Consider the following 25,431-nt stretch of genomic DNA (forward strand, 5'->3'; position numbering starts at 1 on the left):
CTGACACCTGACATTCCTCTGCTGTGAACTTTTCCAAACTGAAGTTCCACTGGCTGCAGTCATTTCTGTTTATAGCAAGAGAATGTAAAACAGGTCAAAGGAGACTGACAGACAAATGTTTTCCTCTTGCTGCTGTGGAGCTGTATCAGCATGACCACACTTCTGGAGGCTTTAGTTACCACCCTGCACGATGAAATAATACAGATTGTGAGGGCGTGCAGTTAGTCTGTGCTTTACCTTAGCTGCCCTGATTTGAAACCATGTCTGATGAGAGCAATTACCCTGTTAGCAAAGGAATTGCTTCTTCAGGTGACATGGATGCAATCAGTGCAGATAATTGCTAAATGTGGCACTGGTTTGTGACAGAACCCCTGTTGTTCTCTGAAGGGTTCCAGCAGTCTGGAGTTCACTGAGGGGAGACGTGTCTCAAACCACTGTTGGAAGGGAACTGAGGAAGTCTAGGAATATGTATGTAAGTTGTCTGAGTGTGGTGGTGATGGCTTCTTCATAGCTGAGGAAGAAAAATTAGTATTTTAAATGAGTTATGAGATTCAGGGCACTTGGATCCATCTTTGTTTATTGCTCTCCTTAACACTTTACCCATGTACTTGCACTGGCAAGACTGCAAAAGATGTAAAAGTGGGGAAAGAAAATTTTTGTGATCAGAAAGTTAAGAACAGGCAGAGGAATTTGAATGTGCCATGTTAGAAGTTTCTTTATGAGCTGGGCAGAACAGAAGGTACTCTGAGTTTTGATGTTCTCTGAATGCCAGGTTAACCAATTTGAAGCAGGAAGAAACAGATTAATGTACTTTTCCAGATTTTTTTCAAAGACTAGTGAAGCATTTCAATAACTATCATCACTTGCAGTGGACTTGCTACATATGCAGTGCATTCTCAGCCTCCCCTATCTACTGCATGGTCTGTAGAGTCACAGTCACCTTTTTTCAGGTTCTTATACCACTAGTGTCTGGAGGGTCACTTGCAGCTTTTCAATTACTGGCTTTAATATACAAAGGTGCCAAAATATGTAGTTTTTATAGTATATTCTTAGCTGTGCTGCCAGTGTAGCTGGCATGTGAGCAGGCAGAAGTGGGCAAAATCACTCTGTACACTTCCTATTCAGGAAGCTGTTGGACTAGAAACAGAAGGAACTTCTGGCTGAAGTGAATATATATCCACTAATTGGCTCTCATCAAGCATTGCCAGCTGTCAAATTTAAGCATCGTGGCTTTTGTTGACGGCCTGTAATGCACCCAGATTATCAATCACAGCGCTGCTTGTTTTGCCAGGCTTTACTCCTCAGTAATTGTTTCTGTCAAGGGGGAGGTCTCTGCCAGGAGCAGACCCCAGCACCTGACAGCAGCAAGCAGGCACAGAAAGCAAGGCTTTGTCGTGCCCTTGAGCACTGCTTCCTGGAGCACAGCACTAGGAGCCCTCACAGATTAAAAGAAAGCACCTTCTCTCTGCTATGTGTTCCAGACTTTTCCCCCATCATTTTTAATAATCTATTAGCACAGTAACAGCACTCAGTGCAGCATCAGCAGTCTTTTCTGGGACAGCATGTCATCTCTCCCTGCTATTACTTATATTCTTTCTCCTCTCCCTCTTCCTTTACCTTCACCCTTTGCCTCTTGCATGACTAAATAAAAATTTACATTCAGGGGAGCCCTGGCTGTGGCTGGCTGCACAATGTCAGGGAAGGGAACTGCCTGCTGGAACTGTGTGAGTGCATCTTCTTGTGCCTGTTGGAGCTGCTGCAAACAGCCTTGTCTGCTTTCTTTCTGTGCCTTCAGCCTTGCCACAGCCTGGAAGTTTTAGGGTATAGCTGTGTAGGGTTGCTGGAAGAGGAAGATGCTTTGCCTCATTGAGTGAGAGGTCTTTAAGATTTATAGAGGTATTGAGGAACCCAGATGACAATATAGTACTTGGTACCTTTTCTTTCTTTGTCATATTTTTTATAATACTGCAAGGACTAATATTTCCCAAGTTTGAACTCAGATTTCAAAAACTTGTTTCACTGCATTAGAAATATTCCTCCATTCATTGAATATATTAAGATTTTCATACTCTAGTTTTACAGCTTTTTAATTGACTGAAATTCAGACAAATAAATTTAAATTAATTGGATAATTGCCAACAGCATTTAGTGCCACCTATATACTAGCTCTCATTCAAGGCTTATGAACTCCTATAGGAAGTTATTTAAGCAATGTTGCCTCTCTCTAGAAAATCAGGATTGCTGGAAAAGTCTAGGTTAGCAGTTGAGAGACCCTGTATCCCATTCCTGTAAGTGACCAACTTGATGGTGTTGGATTTCAGGAAAGATTGTTAGGTCTCCCCTGGGAGAATCAGGCTTGTTAGCACTATGAAAGAGGTGAGAAAGCTCCCTGAGCTTGGGCTTCCTCAGAAGACTGCTCCAGAAGATCTAATTTGGGCTTGAAAAACATTCCTTGGTCTGTGAGTGAACAGTATTGCTGGACATTGGTGCAGTGTAAAAACAGTCAGTGTCATTTGACATCTCAGTTGTACCATACAGTGGTTTCCTGTAGTTATTGTGGCCCAAACCACTGGTCTGGTACACGATGGTTTTCAGTCAAATAAAGAGAATATATTAGAACAGCTCTCTATGATACATACGTAGATACAGAGTGTTTATGGAATTCATTCTGTCCCTTTGCTACAAATATTATGTTGAACATAGTTCATATTTGTCTTAGCTGATGAGTCATGAGCAAAATCTCAGAAAGAGTCATTTAGAACAGCTCAGGATTGACTATAGTTGTTCATTCAAGGAATACACTTATGGGTACATCTTCTTTTGCTTAACTTCCATGGTTTGTGGGGTAGGGTAGCTGGGAAGGACCCATGCATGACTGTTCCTGATTGTCCAGTGGCAGGATGTGCCTCAGGGGTAAAATATTTGAGACTTTCCAACCATTGGTCTTTGTGGCTGGGCTGGTTTGGCATCACTCTTGGTATTTGAATTGATGATGTTTGAAGGATGACTAGAAAATAGGGTGAGTTTATGGTTACATTTAAATTGTATCTTTTAGACCCATTGTTAAGGGAACTCTGAAATGTTGCTGACAAGAAAGTTCCACTTAAAAATATAAAAAGTCTTGATGAGATAATGAATAGATTTTTTTTTTTTTTTTGTGAAGAAACAGAAATTTCACACTGAAATATCAGATTCCAGAGGATTTTGAATTGCTTGCTTGAAAGATTTTGCATCTTGGTGAAGATGGATGTGTAAGCATCCCTACAGGTATTTCATTGATTGGATGCAGGTTTTTCTGTACTAAATGATCCCTGTTCATCTGGGCTGTTTTGTCTGACAATGACAATTGTCTATGAGACACGTGTCCCTTTACCAAATATGCATTCAAAATGTGCTAACTTGGTACATTATGCTTATCTCTTCCTGTATTTCATGGTATTATTCCTCAGAGCACACACAACACACAAAATGGTTTCATATTAAACCTATACAGTAAAACTTTATTTGTGGTCACTTGTCTTCGGATAAAAAGCCTAGCAAACCTTTGACATAACCAACTATCATACATAAAAAACAATTCACATATTGATAGTCAATTAAAAAATAGTGGCAGAAAGCTGAAAGGCATTTTTCCAGCTTTAGTACTGGTTTTAATTTGTGTAAGACCTGTAACTGGTGAGGTGATAGATGATTCAAGGTGTTTTCCAAAAACATGCAAGGAGAAGGTGAAGTCAGAGATATGAGTTGACTGATTGGGTTCATAAACTAAATTCGTAGAAGGTTTCAAGTAGATTACAGATTAACAGTTGTATGACTTATTGTGTTAGTGATGTGTTCTTTACTTGAAGGAGGAATGAATGATGGAAAGAATTGTACACCTAGAATATGTAATGAAAATGAATGATCTATAGGATAGAATATATTGCATATTTTTGATTTTGCTGTGCTATTTTGGGAGTAACATCATAAATCAGTGGAGGGGTTTTTTGCATGAAAAGAGAGAAATGCATAGTCTGCAAAAGAGAATTTTAATCCCTATCATCTTAAAAATTGATAATGGAAAAAATTTAGGCTTAACTGCATGGAATGAACTTCAGTAAACAGTGAACTGTTGATGAACAGTGATCTCGGGCATTTTTGAACTTATGCATTGAAATATCTCTCAGTCTACAGATTTTTTTTTCTCATCTGCTGTATTAAGCCCATTAAATTCTGAAAATAATTTCCCTTTTTGAAACTGTCCAATTGAGCCTAGTCCAGTACACCATATCTCAGGCAAATGAATAGGTAAGATCTTGCAATTGAAAATCTAAGATTCTGTTAGTTAGGAGTAGTTTCTTGATAATAATCCTTCATTAATTTACATACCACATTGTGGAAATTGCAGGTTTGTCAAAATGAGACACAGATTTATGAAATTAGGCATCAGTTACTTGTTATAGCTTCTGCAAGTGGCAAGGTGCTGGTGGCTTCAGATTCCCCTCACTTCTGTTAAATTCATGGTGTTATGTTCTGAAGGACCCAAGTCTTAAACAATTACTATTCATCTTAGGTGCAGAACAAATTCTGCATTTACTCCTTAATAAGTACATGCTGTTTTCTACAGCCCCTTTTAAGAAATACGACCAAAGAAAAGGTGTGCAGATTTTCCCTAGAGGTCACGTGTTTGCCCCTTGACATTTGTGAATGCGGGGAGGGGATGGAAATTTTTCTGCTGTCTCTTCCTAACTTGGAAACTGTGAGGAGTCTGGAAACAGCTGCCAGCTTCAAAAGGTACAAGATGAGAAAGCTGATATGATGGAGATTGTGCTTCCATCCCTCCCTGAATGGCAGTCTGGAGACAGTGCTGTTAAATGTGAGATAGTGATTTTGGCAAATTGTCTTTAGGGCTGTTGTGTTCAGCTATCCCTGAGCAGACCTGTATGGAACACAAAATAAAGGCACAAATTCTCTGTGCTTTATTTTGCCTTGAATATGTTGCCAAAGGTTTTGAGTCTTTGCAGTAGCAAGAAGTGCTTTTAGGGGTCAGTCCAAGATTTTGCATGAAGAAAAAATAAGTCTCAAACTCAGCTATCAAAAGATTGCTGTCTGATTTTACTTGGCATAATCAAACATTTATCATTTGGATGTAAGAAAAATTTGCTGATTATTTAGCCTCAATTTCAAGTCATTTACCTTTGCAATTGCAATGTTGTAGACTTTTAGATTATCAATAGTATAGGTGAATGTTAGTGTCTCAGCTTTTGTAAAGCTCTACTTCCCAAAAATATTTTGAACTCTCATCCCAGGACTGGTGCCTGAAGGAAGCAGTGGTCTTTTATGTTGAATACAGCCCTGGTTAAGGAGTAATCATTTTATTAGAGCTTTAGTTCTCTTTATTTGAGTACAACTGTACAGTCACAGAACCCAGTCCTTTATTCTCTTTCTGTTTGTTTACCACCAATGCCTGTCTGTCTTAGTGTGAATACAAATATTTCCTGTAGTCGAGTAAACAAAAAACGGAGGTCTCACACTAACTCCAGGATTTGAACAGGATTTTGATTCCTTAGGATTTGAACAGCCTAGGCATCTCTTGTTTTTACAGTGGATTTTTGTTTGAGGTGGGAAACTTAACATTTTTAAACATTTTGTTTTACCATTGTAGGACTCTTAATCCTTTTAATAGTCCAGAAGTTGCTTTTCTCACTGTTGTCATCTTAACATGAAACATGACCATAATTTATGACACCAAGCCAGTGTGCTCTTCATCTCCTAAACTCCAGTAGATGCAACCTTGGCTTTGCCTCCTTTATTACATCTAGCAACCCAAACCTTTGCCAGCTGCTGACAGTAGTGGTGCTGAAAAAATAATAAAAGCAATATAGTGATCCTTAAGAACACACACACTCACAGGTTGTTTAAACCTTGGAAGCCTGCATGAGTTTATTTGTTCTGTATAAGTATTAAGGGCTGTACCTTCTCATTTTAGTTTTACCCTGTTTTTTTTTTTCCTAAGGGGAAATGTATTTACTTATATATGCAGATCTTCAATCATCTTTCAAGTGTCTTTTCTATCTCATTTGGAGGCATGCAAGATGTATGTTCTTCTGCACTAAAAAATGAAAAATTCACAGGTTTGGTGGAAGGATGCACAAACTGCGAAGTGCAGACTAAGACCAATTCCTTATTTTCCTAGACCTTTTCATCACTATCAGATCAGAAAAAGATTTTTCTCTTCCCTCATTTCCTGATTACCAAAAACATCTAATCCTTCTCCATTGTCAGCCAGAAGGCCTGTTTGTGATATAAAAAGGGCTTAAAAATATGAAGGCTTCCTTGTTTCCTCCTAGGTCTTCTAATTGCAAATCAGTCAGTCAAGGTTGCTCTTGTCCTTCTATTCATTCTTTTCTGTTTCTTCTTCTGCTTTGCTGGAGCTCTTTAACAAGTAGAATCACCTATCTTAAGTTTAATGACTTAGCAGTAAAAGAATTGTTAATAAAACTCACCAGAGGTATGGCTGGCTTTTTTCTCATCTTGTTCCACAGATCTTTTTCTTTTAGTGGTCCTGTAGCAGAGAGAATTCTCTAAGAGTTTTTTTCTAAGCTTTACAGAGTGCTTTATGGTGCCAGCTGAGTGGGCCTCTACTCATAGGTAATGGCATCATATAATGTAAATCACAGAAAGACAACCGATTAAAGGAATAAAGGATTAAAGGAATAAAGCAGGCAAGGACAGGATACTGGAATGTAGACATCTTAGAGAAATTCATTTGGCCAAACTGGCCTTGGTGAGAATAATTTTGGCACAAATGCAGTAGAGAAACTGAATGTTTTTTCAGTCTCTCCAGCTTACTACCTAGTCTTTGATACAGAAAATCAGCCTCTGCTGGAATAACAAGCAAAAAAAAAAAAAAGAAGAGTGTTGGTTTATTAAGGTTCTCCTTGGTTGTGTGCTGTGTGCAAGAGCAGAGGAAGGGACAGGAATCATCTGCCCAGCTCTGTACTGCACATGTGCTGCTGTGTGCTCAGGCAGCAATCCTTTCTCTGAGCACCAAACACAGGGACAGTGAGGATGGACAGGAATCCTGGGTTTGCAGACCACACGCACGGATGGTGTGGACAGACAGGAATGTAATGTCTGTGTGTTTTTGTGGCTGCTGAGGCAGGGCACTTCTAGGTCGATGTCAAACCTAATAATTGGCCATACAGGAAAAAAAAAAATCTTAACTTTTATTTAGTTTGGGGTAGCAAAGCTCTGGTGGTTATCAAAGGAAATGCCCTTTAAACTCTTCCCTGAAGCAGTTACCATGCAGGATTTTGATGGATTCAAAGATGAAAGCAAGCCACGAGAAGAATAATACTGGGTTTCTTTTTCTTTTATACGGAACAGCTTTTAAAATTAATTTCACAACAAGCGTAAATAGTCTTGAGGTTTTGCTGTGTGTGTTTTTTTTAAAGTTGCTATCAACACTGTTTATATCATGTAGACACAGATCCATTCGTGTATACAGCCAGAGCTGGGTTCTGGGCAGTCACAGAGAGTCTGTGCTGAGATGATACTGAGCAGCTCACAACACTTTAGCATCTAGGAATTTGTATCTGTACATAACTCCCTTTTTTTGCCAAGAACAGCATGTATAGAGGGGAGGGGGGGTTGCTATTAACAACTCTTTGAAGATGCAGGCAAATACAGTTGAAGTGGTGAGTCATATAACAACAAAAATATGTAACAATAAAAGGTCTGTGGTCAAAACACTGGCATATACTTTCCAAAATTAAAAATTGCTGGATAAAAGAATGCTTTTACTATACTTACTGTAACAACGCAGTCACAATACACAAAGATTGGAAGACATCCAAATCACTTCAGCTAGGAAAGGTGTATGTAGATACACATGAGCAGATGGCCTACAAATTATTTTGTTGAGCCAGGGGATCATGACTAGCTTTTAAGATTTTGCAGTAGGATGCGTCTTGTATGTAAATTCCTATGTGAGATTTTGCCAGTCAGGGTTCATAGATACCATTGGACTGAGAAATTTTCTTGTTTCAGAGCAGGAGAAAGACTGAGACAAAAGCAGAGTAACTGAAGTGGCTGTGTTGGGCAGCTTTGTGAAGTTGAGCATCTGAAAGTGGATTTATTTTGGAAAGGAGAACCAAATAGAATAACAAAGGAAAGGGGGACAGAGTAAGGTAGTTGAGGGTAAGATGAGCAGGCTGTGGAGTGAAGCAGAAGAGAAAAGAGAAGGAGAAATTTCAGGCAAATAGTCATAACAAAACAGGAGACCCATCAATGATGCCAAGCAAAGTTTGTTATGTGTTTGATAGCAATATTTGCCTGTTCTATAGGATGTAACATAGGTAATTTAGAGGGTTTGCCTTCAGATTTTGCATAGATTTTGTAAAACTAACTTTACCTGTAGTGCTTAGTGTTGATGCTTAAATTGCACAAGTTTAAAATAATCACAAGATCGATGAAATATTGATATGTATTTTGACCTTAGCATAACCTGAGATACCTTTCAGATTTTGCTTTGTAAAAGATGTTACCAACCTATCAAAGTTTTAAGGAAGAGTTTATGCTCCAAAATACATTTCAACTTGTTTCTCTCATCATTTTTTGCCTTTGCTTTTCTATTATTCTGTAAAACATAAGATTAAATTTTTAGTTTGGACCCACAAATATGCAGTGAGAAGGGAAGAATGAGCAAGGGGGAATCAGAAGTTTTCAGCAGTTTGGTTAATGAGGACCACAGCAAAAACTGGTATTTCCTTTTGCATTGTTACAGAAGTAGCATTTCACTTTTTTCTTAAACTGCTTTGTCTTTGGTAGTAAGTATCAAAATAGATTAAAGAGACTATAAACTGTATCTATTAAACATTCAGCAGACACGAGCTGATCATGAAAGGCTTGCTTGCTGCTGCTCACTTCAGAATTTGTAGCAGGTCAGTCTCCCAAAATCCAAAAGAAAGGCATGTACCAAAAAATTCCACTTCTGTGTAGCATTTAGTGCAAGGATATCTTGAGAGTCTACATCCAGACTCTTACAATTCCAACAAAATGTGTTAGTTTGGACTCCAAAGAAGAGGAGCTTGAATGGCAGTGCCATCCCTCTGCTTAGCCTACCCAGTAACTTTTCAATTTATTGACCATTTTCAACCAAATTTGACAGAGTCTCAAAGAAGTCTGAAAGTCTCAAAGAAGTCTCAAAGATTTTGTAGATTTATAGGAACTTAACATCCACAGCTGGGTAGAGGCAAAAAGAGCCCAAAGCAGAGCTCCCACACAGAGGAAGGTAAGGAGAATTGAGCTGTGCTATATTTTATTTGGCTGTAGCATAACACATGGCTGGCCATTCAGAACATACATACTTTCACACTGGTCCCAGCTGATTCCTGCCTGGAGACACCATGGAGGAGGCAGTCTGCAGAAAGAGATTGTTACAAGGGTTGAAGGCCATGCTTAAAAGATGGGGAATACAAATCCAAAGCACTCAGATTTCATCAGTCAATATAGAAGGGTAGTAAAGTGGACTCACATGCTCTTCAAGCCATGCTGTCTGAAAAAGAAATTGCTTCTTTACTGATTAAAGAAGCAGTGAAGACACCACAATAATCCAAGAGGGGATGTAACAGCATACTTTAAAAAAAAAAAAAAAGAAAAATAAAAAAGTTCTTAAGCTAATTTAAATCAATTAGTATTTTCTGTTTTAAGGGTGTGTGGCAGCAAAAGATATTGATCTTATATTGTCTTCTGCAGCAAGACCCTTCTCTTCAATGGTGTAGAATCAAGATGAGATTTGCCCTAACTGCACCACAGGGCAGGCTCATAACACAGAAAATACCTGCTTATTTTAAACCTAGAGGTTTTATCTATCTGCTCAAAAATGGAATGTGAACACAACCAGTTCTTGTACTTTACCTTAAGAATTAAAATAGCAGCTCATTTTGTTTGCTGGTCTGTCTTCAGATCAATTCAGTCAATAATCTCTTTGGTCTTCTGTTGTGTGAGAGATCCGGGACTCTCTGGGGATGCTGTTGTGGTTTACCATTTGTCCTGCAGCCTGAATGTAGTTTCCTGATGCATAGCCCACCCATTCTCTAAAAATTAGTTTTACTGTATGATTGTAAATGTCCTCAGACTACAGCACTCCCTTAGACATCTTTGAGATACAGGAAGACACACCTTAATGATATTTCTGCCTGAGTCCCTTACATGCAGTGGAAAGATGCCAAAGAAATAACATACTTGGCTTGCTCCTGAGTAGTTAACCATGCGAGGAGGTATTTTTTATTTTTAGTTCCCTTTCAAACCTGTAACTGGGCAGGTTCCAGCTTTTATGGAACAAGTAATTGAGAAAGGCAGTTCTATTACCACTGATCTTAAACACATCTTGAGGTATCTCTAAAAAGAGTAAAAGAGTGCTAAAGAAACATATACTGTGATTGTACAGTATAACACAAAAAGGAATCCCAAATACAGATCTGATTTGGATTTTTTTGTGTGTAACTGGTTTTTTTCATACAGCAATCAGAGCAATAGATTTCAATAAACTTTGCCACTGGGCAATTCCATGGTTTCATAGCTTGTTCGTCTCCTAAGGAGCTAAGTTCCAAGAGACACATTCCTGTACAGGGAAAATTTCAGTTCCAAGATTATTTTTAATCCCATCCACATATGTCTACATATGTCAAGTCTCACAGAGCATGCCCTATCTAGATGATCTGTCTCCTTTAATTTAGTTCAAAGGCTTGTAGAGTATGAATTCTTCAGGATGAAGCTTCTCAGTAATTATCACATGTGGGGAGATGAAGAGGAAAATGACATCTTTAAACACAGAAATTAGCTGGACTGATAAAGTCACTTTTAAAGTAATATTGCTTTAACATTGCCAGCAGCCAATGCAGAAGGCAACATCTCAGGTAGAACTGCATTAAATCCTGCAGGCTTTGACAAACCCCAGCAGGAGAAAGGCTCTTTCCTGGGCTCACAAAAACACAGGCTTCAGCATGTGCAGAAACATAGTAATGGAAATGGGTTTCACGTCTGTGCAGTTGAAATTTGTGCTGGTTTGCTGCTAATAGCGAAATCTCAGTTGCTAATCTTAAACATAGCCAAAAGGAAAGCCAAACTTAACTACTGATGTGTCTTTTAAACTTCACAAAGATGGCAATTCAGTGTGTGCCATCTCTTTACAAATTTGAGAAATGTCTCCCTTTTCATAAAATATCATGAGTGGGAAGGGGGAACAGTTGAATACTTAACAGTCTTTCAGAGTCCTGATGCTCTAGGTAAGTATAGACTCAAGGTAGTACATTTAGGGTAGATATAGACTCGAGGTAGTACATTTAAGGTAGGTGTAGAGAAACTCAAGGCAGGCCATCATATTCATATAACAGGCAATAACAGGATTATTCTTTCTCTGTTTTTCACAGCCAGATTCCAGCAGGGAGCTGGTTGGACATTAACAGGATTATGGTTCACTGCAGGTTTCTAACAAGTAGAAAAGAACTATCTACAAGCCTTCACAAGTGCATAATTCTCAGAGATAGTGAACTTGGCCCACACTTGGAAACAACATCACACAAGTTTTTCCATTATATTTCAATGTTATTAGTGACAAAAATGTTTCTGAACTGTTGCTTTTTTGCATGTGCTTCCAGTGAAACATTCTACTCAGATTAAAATGGGATAACTCCTTTAATGTACCAGCAACCAGCACACTGCCTCCACCACATACTCATTTGTCACAAATATAGTCATTATATTAATATTTACTTAATGTGGGGGTTTTTAAACTCTACATTAAAGGATTAATGAAGCTTGTTTAGACTGGTTAGCAAAACCAAAATTACCCCACGCAAATATTCTACAAAAAATCAGGAGTCACTGATGTCATCATTTGTGCTGTGTTTCATGGTGGAGGAACAGACTTGATGCAAACTCTTTGAGTAAATTACTGCAATGAGCATATGAAGCAGACTGGAGTAATAGAGAGAATGCACAGCTCATGAGCTGTTTCTTAGAGAGCTTCTCTAGAGATACAGAAATGTGTGATCCCCATGAATAAAACGTGGTTTCAAGAACTTTCCAGGGTAATGGTTACCAGAACACTAGCTGTCCTGCTGAAATGCTTAAGAAAGGTATGTACTCTCATTAGAGCATACAACTTAGTGCAAGCTTGCAAACGAAAACATTCTGTAAAATATATTATAAACAATGTCTGTAGTTATATCTGTGGGTTTCAAATTTATGTGTGGGATTCCACAGTAGAGAGTTTGTCAGATCTGGGCAGCACTCCTCTAGGCTTTACCAGCTGTATTGCAGAGTATGCCTCTGACTTTCCCCTAAATTTTGTGGATCAACAGCAGTTCTGTTTTTTCTCATGTAATAATTTAACTGTGATAAAATCTATTAATTTGGTCTTTAGTGTTGAGGTGCACAAGTAAGCTACCAGTATGGCTTGCAGTAAACATAAAATAACATACTTTTAGAAACCTACGGGTGAGAGAGTGCTTTGAAGCAGTACTTCCATGAATGAGGAACTGAGTGAGTCTTTAAAATTAACTATGGCTACAGTTTTGGCAAGTAAAATAGTGTACATGTACAGTTTGCAATGAAAGTTTTCAGGTGTTGGTTATGTTAGTTTAACAGTGGTAATTTCCTTGTTTATCCAAACATTTATTGATTATAGAATACAGGCAGAAATGAACTATATGGCACCCAGGGGGAAAAAAAGTAATGAAAATACAGGGAAATGGCAGGACCATGAAACAACCAAAGAGAGCATGTGTAACGGAGTTCTGATGCTGATCATTCACATTCATGATTAAAACAGATTTATCTTGTGTTTTTTTCTGGTGCTTTTATCTTTTAATATAATTGCCTGCTGTAGCAAGGAATAGGGGAAAAGGAAGATTTAAATAATGACAAGAAGTAAAAAAGGTATTAGCAGTAACTGTATCAAAGAGGCAAAAGGAAGATTGCAGAAATTCTGGGATGCAAAAAGGGAGGGGTGGGCGAGATCTGATATTTCTAAAGTCCAGTACATGACATGGGGAAGTTGGGATTTTTTAGATGCAGTAGCCTTGCAAATGTTTTTCTTTAGACCTGCAGTTCATAGACTTTGGTCTGCAGAGCCAAGACCTCCACAGTCATTCCTGGCTTTCAGCTAGGAGCTGGAGAAATTTTGAGAATTTATACCAGTGTGAAGGTTTGGTACTGTTCTTTGCATAGTGACTATTGGAAGAAAAGAAAAGCATTGTTAAGGGCTTTGACAAGCTGTGGGGGCCTTGAGGAAGGTATAATTGGAGGGTCAGGAGTAATTTTATGAAATCTGTCCAAAAAAAAAAAAAAGGTGACATGAAGGTACCTTTTGGAAAAAAATCACAAAACTTAATGGGTTGTGGAGCTGTATCGCGTTTTCTTCATTCCAGCATTTTTTCTGCACATGCCTGAAGAACATACCTGTCAGGGCACATGGTATTTTATTAAGCAAAATTTGAACTTGACATCCGGTTCCTATCATTGCTAGTTCTGCTTACAGCTCTGGAGGTTTTAGACAAAAGCACTCCTGACACAACTGATTTGTCTGCACTGCTCATTTATTTTCTCACAGGACCCTGTGGTTAAACCACTTTGTTGTTCATACTTTTTACAGTGATGTAGAAATGCTTGCCCTAGGATCTGAGCCATAACCTCATGAGGTGGGAGAGGATTGTATAATAGCACCATGACAAACCAGCTCAGGACTGCAGGATGTTGGAGTGGTTCCCCACAGAAAAGTAAACCATTTGTTTTTAAATCATTACAACAGCCATTTGGTCTAGAAATTTCCATCCTTTTGGACATTTTATTTTCTGTGGAGGAGCAATAGGAGAGAAACTCAGTTCATGTATTTGCAGTTATTTTTAAAATTTCTAAGTAGAAGTTTGTCATTAGTAGTCCAGTCTTAAGCAGAAACTCTTTATTTCTGTGTTTTATATAAAAATAATTGTAAAATATTATAATAGTATATATTTTATTTGCAACACTTCTTGAGCTTTAAATTCTGGAAAATAATTCTTAGTGGTATCTATCAGGAAATAAGCTGCTTTTCTTCCATCTTTTGATTTTTGCCTAATTCCATTCCAATATACATGCATAAATTAGTTCCTGTAATGGAATCACAGTGGAATCACATTTTCTTGCCAAGACTTGCCACAAACACACACACACAGACACACACACACACACTTAAATGAACAGCAGCTGCAGTGGGAGGTCAGGTTGAATTAAAGGGGGGACATAGAAAATGTCCTTCTAGGTGAACTGATCCCATAGGCTTGTCATCATCAGGACACTGCAGAGATTGTTCTGGGTTTAAATGTTCAAAGGGACTGTAATGGAGCTAAGCAACTAAACCATGTTTGGCAAATAGATGAATTTGAGAACTTATCTCCTTCTTCTTCTGAAAAGTTGAGCTTTGAAACTCTCAAATGATCTGATGAAAAGTCCAAATAATAAGAATTGCAGCATGTTTTAGGTTGGAGTAGACCTCTGTGTATGGCCACCTGCTGAGAGCATCACTAATTAGAGCAGCTTGCTCAAGGCCTTGTTCAGCTGCATTTTCAGTTCATTCAAGGATGGAGATGCCACTGTCTCATGGCAGCCTGTTCTGACATTTGATACACCTCATTATGAAAAGAATTTTCCTGATCTCTAATCAGAATTTTCTGTGTTCCACTTTACATCTGTCATATCCTGTCCTATCCCCTCCAATGGCTTCATGTCCCCTATACCTCCTATCAAGTAATTTATAAAAGCTTCCTCTTTTTCAGGCTAAACCAGCCCAATTCCATCAGCCACTTCTCAATACCTGCTGCCAAGTATTAATAATAGGTTCTATTTGAATTTAAGTGACAGAAGTACACGCCCTCTTCAATTTGACTTCAGGATTCTCTCTGAGGCACTCTGTGCTTTTTGCTGACCAGACCAAACCCAGAGGGAGGTGTGTGGCTTCCCTGAGGCCTGGGTAAGGGACAGCACCAAGAAAATTCCCAGCGTGGTGCAGCCACTGATTGTTACACTCTTACAGTTTTCTGAGTGGACAGCAACACAGTCCCAGCAAAAAGGATAAGGACAATGAGGAGGGGCCTCAGAGCCTTGGGAAAAAGGGCCAAGGGATCTGGAGCCACGTTGTGTTCTCTTCTGTGCTGCCAGTTGCAGGGAATGATGGAGCAAGAAACAGGAAAGTCATGCAGATGCACACCTGGCTTCAAGACTGGTGTAAACAGCAGCATTTTGTGGTTTTTGATCATGGGTGAATTTATACAACACTGAGCTTGCTGGCAGCAAATGGGGCCCACCTGTATCAGAAGGGAAAAGGGATCCTAGTTCAGGACTCAGCAGGGCTCATTGAGAGGGCTTTAAACTAGATTGGAAGTGGGATGGGGACATAGCCAGGCTCAACGGAGATAGGGTGTGGGAAAGCAGCTGCTGGAAAGCAGCTCTGAGGAGAGGGCCCTGGGGGTCCTGATGGACCACAAGCTGCCCATGAGCCAGCAGTGTGTCCTGGAAGCCAGGAAGGCCAGTGGTGTCCTGGGATGCATTAGGAAGAGCACTGCCAGCAGCATGGGGGTGATCCTACTCCTCTAGTGAGGCCACACCTGGAATGTTGTGTCCAGTTCTGAGCTTCTCAGGACAAGAGGGACACAGAGCTCCTGGAGTGTGTCCAGTGGAGAGTGACAAACATAATGAAAGGATTGGAGCATCTCTTTTATGAGGGCAGGCTGAGGGAGCTGAGCCTGTTCAACCTCAAGAAGAGACAAACGAGAGGGAGCTGTAACAACATCTGTCAGTGTCTGCAGGAAGGGTGTCAGAGAATGGACCAAGCTCTTGGACCAAGCTCTGCCTGGTGGTGCTGAGCTGTAGGACAAGAGGCCACGAGCAGAAACTGATGCACAGAAGTTCCACCTGACCATGAGGAAGAACTTCTTTCCTGTGCAGGTGACCAAGCCCTGGAAGAGATTGTTCAGAGAGGGTGTGGAGTCTCCCTCATTGGGGATATTCTACAACCTTCTGGAGGCAGTCCTGTGCCATGTGCTCTGGTATGGCCCTGCTTGAGCAGGGAGGTGGGAGCAGATGACCCACTGTGGTCCCTTCCAGCCTGACCCAGTCTGGATTCTCTACAATGTTTATATTCGTCTCTATCCATACCAGCTAACATAGTTTGTTTGGGTTTCTTTTCTTTTTTTTCTTTCTTTCTTTTTTTTTTCACATAATACATAGCTCTTCTCTATCTTCTCTCAGGAAGGTTAATGTTCTGTACTAGCATTCTGCAAAACATCTGGGTTTCAATAGTTTTTTTCACACACACATACACGGAAAGTCATGTAAGAATCTATTATTTATTAGCAAAACAATACATTTCCAAGGAAATGGGAAATGGTTTAAAAGAAGAAACTGTTGAAGAGACAACCTTAAATATAATAAAATAATAAATATCAAGAAAGCGCCTTTACAATAAACAGGTTGTTTAAGGATTAATGTAGCATGTTTCAAGTAGTAATTTATGAATGATGAGTCAGACTTAGAATTCAGAACTTGCTTGACAAAGCAGAGCAAACAATAAAAACATTTTGCATTATGAAATTGCTTATTGCTTAAGCTCAATTTACTATTAGCTTTTGTTAAATTAGTCCAAAATAAAATCACATCCAGATTCAAGACCCTGGACCTTCTCTCTCATGATCTGAATAAAGACAAGTAGAATCTATATTCTCTAGCTTTGTGATGCTCATTAAACTTAGAATTTTCACTGAGAAACCATGGAATTATGAAGGGATTGAGTAAACAGTTGGCATTTCTATCAGCTTTGAGCTTTCATTTAAGACATTTAATTTTAGTGCATATCTGATGATTTTATACGCCTACCTGTAGATAATTTGCTCTGTATCGTATCCAGTGTAGGTCAGGGTAGTCTTTTGATTTCCTTAGAATACAAAATTTCACAAAGCTCAAAGTAGGGATCTTTGTGCCTTCTGAGCTGGCAGGAGAAATGTCATTTCTGAGTTCCGGGGCCTCTCCATGTGTGAGTTCCCAATGACTCTGGCACCCAGATAATGCTAAGGGAGGCAGCACTTGGCTTTGCAAGACCCTCACCCATCCCTTTTGGTTGCCCACAGAGTGTCATTGCTGCCTGAATGGCCTTTGTGAGCCCTGCTGGGGAGCTGGGACACTCTTCCAGGTGTATTTCTTTCCTTATTTGTTTGTGTTTAGGAAGTTCATTTCAGGGTAGTCTGTTAAAAGGGCTTTATCTAACCAACATTCTCCTTTGCAGACACAGCCAGGTAATGTATTTTAATGTTATTTGCAATTGCTTAGCTAGAATGGTATTGTAAAATTCCATTTATTCTTACAGAATTTATTTTCTACAGTGTGTTTTTCAAAATCCTATCTCTTCTGGAACTAGAAATTTCCTAAGTTGAAGAAAACAAAAAAACTTGTTTCATGCTTTGCTAATTCTTTACTTGACTGTGTCCAGGTTTTATTTTTATAAGCCTTCATTCTGATACTTTTTCTTTCCCAATATCTATTTATTGACTCCTTAATTTCCTCACAGGATGGCTTTTGTATAATTAACATTTTTCTGACCAGTCTCAGAATTTTTCTGTTCTTTGATACATCAGTTGAAAACTGATCTGCATATTTGTACTGGATGGACTTCTTAAGTAATAACCTATTTTCAGCTTGTTTACTTTTTGGTTTTTTAAAACTGACTGCTTTCTGAAGGCTTCATTGGCAGTTTTTTAATTGACTTAGGGACACCTAACTCATGTTTTCATTGAAACAAGCTGGTGTTTGAACCATAATCCCAAGCATCTCTAAGAAATTAATTTCTTGTATAGCACAAGTTTTAGTAGGTACAAGTCAAATGATCCACTTAATTGCACAAGTAATTTAGCCTTAAAAGGAATGGGTTGGAGTGTGTCTCCACAGTTTTTACCATAGAGAAATGGTAATAGCAGCTGATGTCCAGGCATTTGCACTTGTATAAATGCCCTGTTCCCTTTAGTCCCCATGATAACATTAGAAGGTAGACTGAGATTCTTTTTTCTTGCTTTTTTTAATAGACTCAGAACCGTATGAAGCTGATGGCTGACAACTATGAGGATGACCACCTCAAATCCTCATCCCATTCCAACCAAACCAACCACAAGCCCTCCCCTGACCAGGTAATGTCTCTCTCTTTTTTGTTTTTAAAGTAATTTTTACTGTGAGGGCTGATGATTTTGTGCCATAAATGGTTTTTCCTGACATGCTTGCAGTACCTTGGAACAAAAGCAGCATTCCAGAATGCAATTATAAACCAGAACTGAGTGTTGCTGTTGTGTTGGCTTTGTGCATAGCTCCTGAATGAACAGTTCCTGGTACCAAGCTGTTGTTAGGTGGGTGGAGAGGAGGAGGTACATGGAAAAGGAACAAAAACTTTACTCTCCTAAAATGCCAGACTCGAGTCCTGTATGACATATTCAGATTTTAGTAGCTCAGGTATACTGCTTGAGTGAGTGGAGTGTCCAGGACTGTCTCTTGTCTTCAGTAGCAGGAAATCATGCTCCAGGATCAGCTTTCTGATCTATGGATTGCATACGAGCAGTTCCCTTCATTCCCCATGAGGAAATCCCAGCCTCAGTGCCAACTGAGCACAGACTGCTCCCTCACAAACTCAATGGGCCATGAACTGAAGGAAAATCAATTTACCATCTCCAGAGCAGTGAGGAGCCTCCTGTGGCATTTACAAAGCACAGCCGTGTACTTGATAACTATTAGAGAGATTAACCATCCCTTGAGTAGCACAGAAAATGCCAACATAATTGCACATCCCATGTTGTAATCTCATCCACTGCAGTTTAATTAAAATATTAGCCATCATTAATCACTGCCTCGATGGAGTGAAGGAATGCTTCTCTTGCCCTCTGACTCATGTAGAAATTAGTGAAATATGAAGGGAAGCGTATCTCTCTAGATCTTTAAGTGCCAGCTTAGTGATACACAGAAATAATGAGTAAGGTATAACAGGAAAATGGAAAAAGCCAATTCCTTATTCACCTTGCAAAAATAGATTTTGAAAAATGTCCTTTCATGTCTGCATCAGAAAACAAGAAAGAGTGTATACAATCAAACAAACAGAAAAACTCTGATTTTCAAGAGAACTTCCCTTTGCATCTTAATTTAATACCTTCCTCTACTGTATGTTGACTGGCTTGAGTTTTCTGCAGTCTTTTTGGAAGATGTTGGTGTTTCACTCTCCTTTTTCAAGATAGTGAAATTGTTAATCCTGAAAATTAAATGGATTTCCTAATTTTAATTTGGTGCAAATGTTAGAATATCTGTTGTTTCTACACTGAAGTCTACAGAGAGCTGAAGCCATTTCCAGCATGTAACTTCAGTACATGCTTGCAAATAAAGGCAGAATAGCATTCACAGATGAAATTGAAAAGATAACATGTAAAAACGAAAAAAAAATTTAAACATTTACAGAAATTCTTGCAAAGACCCCACAGGAAAGGGCAATAGGGAAGAGAGGGGGTGGGAGGAGGCTCTGACTGCACATCCCCTTTGCAAAGGGGTATTTTGAAAGCTGCCAAAGCCTACAAGGGAGCAAAGAAAGCTGTACCTCAAGGCAACTCAGAATACTGCATTCAGAATTTAAACACTTTGTACTACTGTTTGTACTTGATGTGCTTTAAATACTAACCAACTCTTTGTTTCATTCCCATGCTGCTCTGGGGCTTCCCTCCCATTGCCACCTGTGCACCTCTAGGATGAGGAGGAGGGTATTTGGGCATAACCAGTCAGATGCTCTTAGCTCAGCCATTTTGTTCAGAACGGTGAGAACCAACCTCTCCTGCCAATAGAAAAGTTTCCGACAGTCACTCCACATCTCCCTCCTGTGCTTTGTGAAACCTGGCTGTGCTCCCTCCCCTTGCTCCCATGTCCCTGCATGATGAGGGTGTTTCTCATGTGTTTATCTGCAGTTTGTGATTTTCTTCTTCTAATCATCCTATTGTTTCACCATGTTGCGGGGAGAACTTTCCAGGGCATGTAATTGAGTTTCTGTGCAAGTACGAGAGAACAGGAAATGTCTTTCATATCATTTATCATTGACTTCATGGAGGAAATGTTTTCAGTTGGATTCTTTTTCAAAGCAGTTTGCGCCGTAGCCAAACCTATGTGTGCTTTTTCAATTCTGGTTTGTAAAGAATTTGCTTGAGGATAATGTTCCTCCTGAAGATAATGTTCCTTCTGAAAGTTTTAAGCATGTTGAGATCTGCTGCAGAGATTGCTGCCGTGCACGCTGACCTAACTAGTCACAGATACTTATCAACTCACAATACAGGATTCTCTAAATGGACTAGGAGTATGAATTGTCTATAAATGTGAAGGCAAAGAGGAATATCCCCTTAACCTTCCTCTCTGCTTTCCATGTTCCTCATTCTTTCAAAACAGTGGGGGAGAAATTAGGAGCCGTTTTTAATTTAAACTACATTTTGTTTCTCTGTGTCCATGTCCACAACTTTTTCTTTTGTGCTGTCAAATTGTCCCCACAACAGCGCCCATTTCCAAAAGGGAAGACGGTACTGAGGACAGAGCCTCTCTCCTCATAACTATTCTTTAGCAAAAAAACCTCCTACTGGCCAGGAGTCAAGTACTGATTATTACTCTACAGTACGCAGGATTCATTTGTGCCTTGGAGTGTCAGTTTTGAAGCAGAATATATTTTTCTGGAGTACTTGAGGTATTTTAAATGACAGTGTTCTGGCAGTATTTTAAAATCTGTATGGAACTTTTTCCTTCTCCCCTAATCTTTGTAAGTAAAAAATATTTCACGTCAGTTTCTGTGCACTTTTTTCTAAGAATTCGATTTTTTCATATCAGTTATTTGAAAGAAAACTGAAAATTTCTGTGGAAATATTGGAGCGTTGCATTTCTGAAAATTTTTGCTTTGTATTAGATTTGTAAAACATTAATGAGAGAATAAGTCACTCTCATCTCTTGCACCTGCTCAATTAACTACAGACATACAGTCTGAGTGTATAGATCAAATCCCTCTTTTCAAGCCAACCATCTGAAAAATTTAATCCAGCTGTAGCAGTGTCAAACTTGAATTTCATGCCTTGGGGTTTGAGCTGAGAAAATCTCTTTAGTGGACAAATTGATAAAGTGCTTCATTAATTTCCACTTACTGTTGATTTCACATTCTTTTTGAATCACCACTCTTGCAATGGTTGTGCGCTCGTGTATGTTGTTAAAAGTTTTAGAGCTGGTGCTTGTAAAGATCAGCTGAAGCACAGAAATTGAACAGGCGAGATCAGGTAAGTAAAAGATAAAAAGGAAGAGGACACTCACTATGAAGGTAGGAATAATTCTGATTTTCCTTCTGGAGCAAACATGGAGTTTGTGTACAAAACACTGAGAAAGATCTCTCTCTTTCCTCTCCCATGTGCTGATGCATTTAAGAATGCAACTGTGCTAAGAGTATGGTTTTTCATAGTTTTCTGAATTAATGCATGGTTGACATTAAAAACAGCTTATCTCTCCACTTTGAGGCATTTTCCTGAGGAAAGCTGTTATAGAGTATCCCAGTCAAAATAATGAGTCAGCCAGCAGCCTTGCCTTCCACACATCTCATCAGAGAAACGTGTCAGCCTTGACATTGTCGTGCATACATCAGCAGGGAAGGTATAAAGGTGATGGGTGCTTCCCAAGCCAGTTATTCCGAACAGAGTACATGTTTATACTGTGATATTCCATGTTCATTAAAAAAAGAAAGCCCTTATTCTCTTTGTTAAAGCTAAGTTAGAGAGTCCTTAACCTCCATGTGTTAAATTAAATTTATGTATTACAGTGACAAAATGTAACTAATAGCATAGGACTTGGCAATGAGTTTGTTTTTTAAAGTTCCTTCAGGTCTGTGGATGCAATCACCTCCAGTCAATACTGAAGATCAAATGGAGACCAAAAAAGTGTGTAAAATAGTTAACTACTTTATTTTATTTTTATGGTTCAGGTCTTAAGGCTTTTCTCCTCCAGCATTCTGGAATTGACTGAATTTAATATTTAATTATGTCAAGCCTGTACATTACAGCATTATCAGATAGAGCTCCCCTGAATGGATCACTGTTCATAAACATATGCACCCTCCCTGTAATTTCTGAGGATGGTAGTTTACATTTTAGTTTATAGTTCAATGTAAATACCATCTTTCATCCTGAAATAGTTTTTCTTTGCATTTTTCACTTGGCTCCTTTCCTTGCTGTCTGAATTTCTTATTACTCCTTTTATTCCCCAGATGGAGCTCTATCCTCTTCTACATCCAGGTCAACTCCATTGTGATTTCACACAGGGATGCTCTTTGGTCTTTCTCAAACAATGAACTGCTCTGGTCAATGGCTTGATTAGTTATCAGTCACTTTTATCAAGAATAATATGAATTTACACTCGAAGTGATCTAATACATGCCAAAGGATAGGTCTGTATGTGGGCATATCTTCTTGTAAATTTGTTTCAGGTGTGTGCCACGTGGGGCGAGCAGAAGCAAAGCTTCCATACAGAGATCTCCCAAACTACTCAATTCATCCAGTTGTCTTATGAAGCACAGCTGTGCTACCTAAAGTGGGAGAAAATGTGGGTGTGGTCCAGAAATCTGCTTCATCCACTCATTAATTGAAAATTATTATTATGCTTATTAGAGCAACAGTAGAACGGTCAAAGAGCTAGCATGGAATTGGAGTACATAAAAATGGGGATATTTCAAGATGATCAAAATATTGGCAATCCCTATTACCATAAAAATATTGTAAGACACAAAGGCTCTTTGTGACATTTTTCTTCAATACTCGAGTTTGACAGATTTTAACTCAGAAGCAGTAGGCATTGTGAGTTGAGTACTGAAGGCACTCAGAAATTTAACACTTCAGATTTCAGAGGTGGTGTCATTACAGGGGTGAGTCATTACAGGAAAATACTTTGCTCATCTCAAGGCATAATGTGATCTTTGCCAGAGCAATCAAACTACGTGAAGTTTTCATTGGGATCACTACAACACTAAAAGTGTCTATACTTCGGGAAGTTTGAGGAGAACATTGATTTTTTTTTTTTTCCTACATTATTTGATGCTGATTTCTTTTAGTGCAGTATATAGTTTTTCATGGTGAGTTCCATGTTTAAATTACACAATCATCCATTCACTACATAAATGTGATCTTCTCTCCACAATACATATTTTGTACAGAACTGGTTGTCCTGCTGTCACACTTTTGAAGTTCTCAGTATTGTCACTCACTAAACTGTGACCTCATAAGCCTTTTGACTAGATTTATTTTCAGTCTGGTCTTTTTAATTGTTAGATCATGCAAAATGGTCAAAACCACCAGGCCTTCACGCCTGACTCGTATTACATTGTAATTTACTGGACACAGTACTAGACCACAATTCAGAAGATAAATTCTTTCCTGGCATCATCTCCAACCACTTACTTGTACTCTTTCTCTCTGTCTCAGATTCTCTAATTGTAAATGAATTTTTGTAAAAGTGCAAGTGATGCTTGGAAAAAATGCTGTATAAGTGATAGGTATTATTACTATGTGATATTTGGAAATTGTCTCGTTAAAGTGATATGATGGTGATTGTAATACCTCATTTTGAAATTGTTCCCAAAATTGTGTTAGATTTATATTTGACTCTATTATTACTTCTTACTTTTTTCCCAAGATCATATTCCTTCCCAAGAAAAGGGAAAATAACCCATATTTTCAAGGAGCTGCCATTCCAGCAGCTCCTTGAAATTTGGACCACTGTCTCTTGTTCTTTACTGTCATCTCTTGTCTTCTGAAGAGTCATTTCTTCCCCTCTCTAAAAATCTACAAACTAATTGTTTAGTATAATAATGATATTATTACAATTATTCATCCAGGCCTGTAAAAGCATTGTGAAAGTGTCTTGTGCTTGCCTTGGAGACATACCCTGTGCAAAATTTGAAGGCAGCTACATGAGATAATCTTACATTACTTAAACATGTCCTGACAGAGAGAAAGAGGCTGTATTTGTTTTGCCATATTGGTGACAATCATGGTCCTTCACTCCCCCTGTTTGGATGGGCAACCTTTTAGTAAGAACCCTAATGTGATGCACTCAAATAAGATGATGTAACTAATTTATCCTTAGGAGGGTTAGAGAATAATGCTTTCCTTGTGACAAAGTCAGCTTCTGCTCCTGGTCTTTTTTTTTTTTTTTTTTAGCCTATTATTTTGCTGGCTAATAACTAATTTCTGTTAGAAGAATGTATTCTCTGTCCAAGAATGTTATATCTATGAGTACAGAAGAACTGATCTTGATACATTGTTCATCTTCTTTCTGATCCCAGAATGATAAAACTAAGATTTCCAAATGGAATTTTGTGATCTGCAGCTCTGGGATGAATTAAACACTCACAACAGAGGTGCAACTGGACTGTATCACTGTCTTCCTATTATTCTTACAGATCAAAGAAGAAGACAAGTAGATACTTACAGTCTAAAACATTCAAAACAGATGGCTGGTTTCTTTTTGTAGAGATTTGTGCTTTTCAGCAAAACAATTGCAAAAAAGCCATAATTCATTTCTGCCAGATGAGATTATGCCAGGTCTGTGTCTTATTTTCTGTTTTGATTTGCAGCTGAACATAATCTTCTTCTAGTGGCTTGGTCTTTGTAGCAAGTAGGAATTCTGCACTCAAACATTATTGTTTCTGGCCACTTCCAGGAGAGTTGTTCTAGCAGTTTGTGTGATAGTCTCTACTATCTCCCAGTTATTCTGATCTCTGGCACTCCTAGACAGGACTCTCAGAGACAGAGGACGAGCAGCTGCAGCCAAGCCCTTTTAACTGTCAGTTAGGAGGAAAGAAACTGAGGGAGAGGGGAGATGAACAATGTAAGAAAAAGAATCAAGCCCAAACGTGCTTTCCAGTGTATTAACTATGAAAATAAGCTCCAAAGATTGATAACTAGAATAAAAACTGTAAAGGCATGTTGCCATTCTAGACACTGCATTTTCCTGGCTGGTAAAGTTCATAATGACTGATGGACATGTCAGGACTTACAGTTCCTTCTCACAGTAAGCTCACTATGGGCTCTCCAACTACATCTGATTGTTAAAGTAATTTTTAGATAAGAACTACTATATATACATGTAATAGGTGCATTTATTAATGGGATTTTGTGTTTGAATGTAGACCAAGAAATTCCAAAAAGACTTCCTAAAGACAGATAAACCTTCACAAGTATTTGCTTTGAAAGTGTCTTTCAGCAGGTGTCTTTCAGAGAGCTGCAACAGCAGAATGAACACCCAGAGTCAGAGAAGGGCAAGGCCAAGATTCCTGTCACCTGCAGACAGGGAGGTTATAGTTCATCAGAGCAGGAAAAGCACTGATTG

The 25,431-nt window shown here is 38.8% G+C and overlaps 1 protein-coding gene across 8 annotated transcripts in view; it reads left to right on the forward strand.

Annotated features, from left to right (window-relative positions):
* The window catches only part of ERC1 (ELKS/RAB6-interacting/CAST family member 1), a 275,266-nt gene that overhangs the window by 226,279 nt on the left and 23,556 nt on the right, over window positions 1-25,431 (forward strand). For 5 of the 8 annotated variants that reach the window (XM_077783294.1, XM_077783296.1, XM_077783297.1 and 2 more), the window contains 2 exons: window positions 18,093-18,194; window positions 19,784-19,850. In XM_077783294.1, the coding sequence (XP_077639420.1) occupies window positions 18,093-18,194; window positions 19,784-19,810 (129 nt within the window). In that variant the 3' untranslated portion in view covers window positions 19,811-19,850. The remainder of the gene's footprint in view (window positions 1-18,092; window positions 18,195-19,783; window positions 19,851-25,431) is intronic. The other 3 variants (XM_077783291.1, XM_077783292.1, XM_077783293.1) reach the window with 1 other exon arrangement.

The sequence above is a fragment of the Lonchura striata genome, chromosome 5 (assembly GCF_046129695.1).
Source record: "Lonchura striata isolate bLonStr1 chromosome 5, bLonStr1.mat, whole genome shotgun sequence".
NCBI classification, from domain to species: domain Eukaryota; kingdom Metazoa; phylum Chordata; class Aves; order Passeriformes; family Estrildidae; genus Lonchura; species Lonchura striata.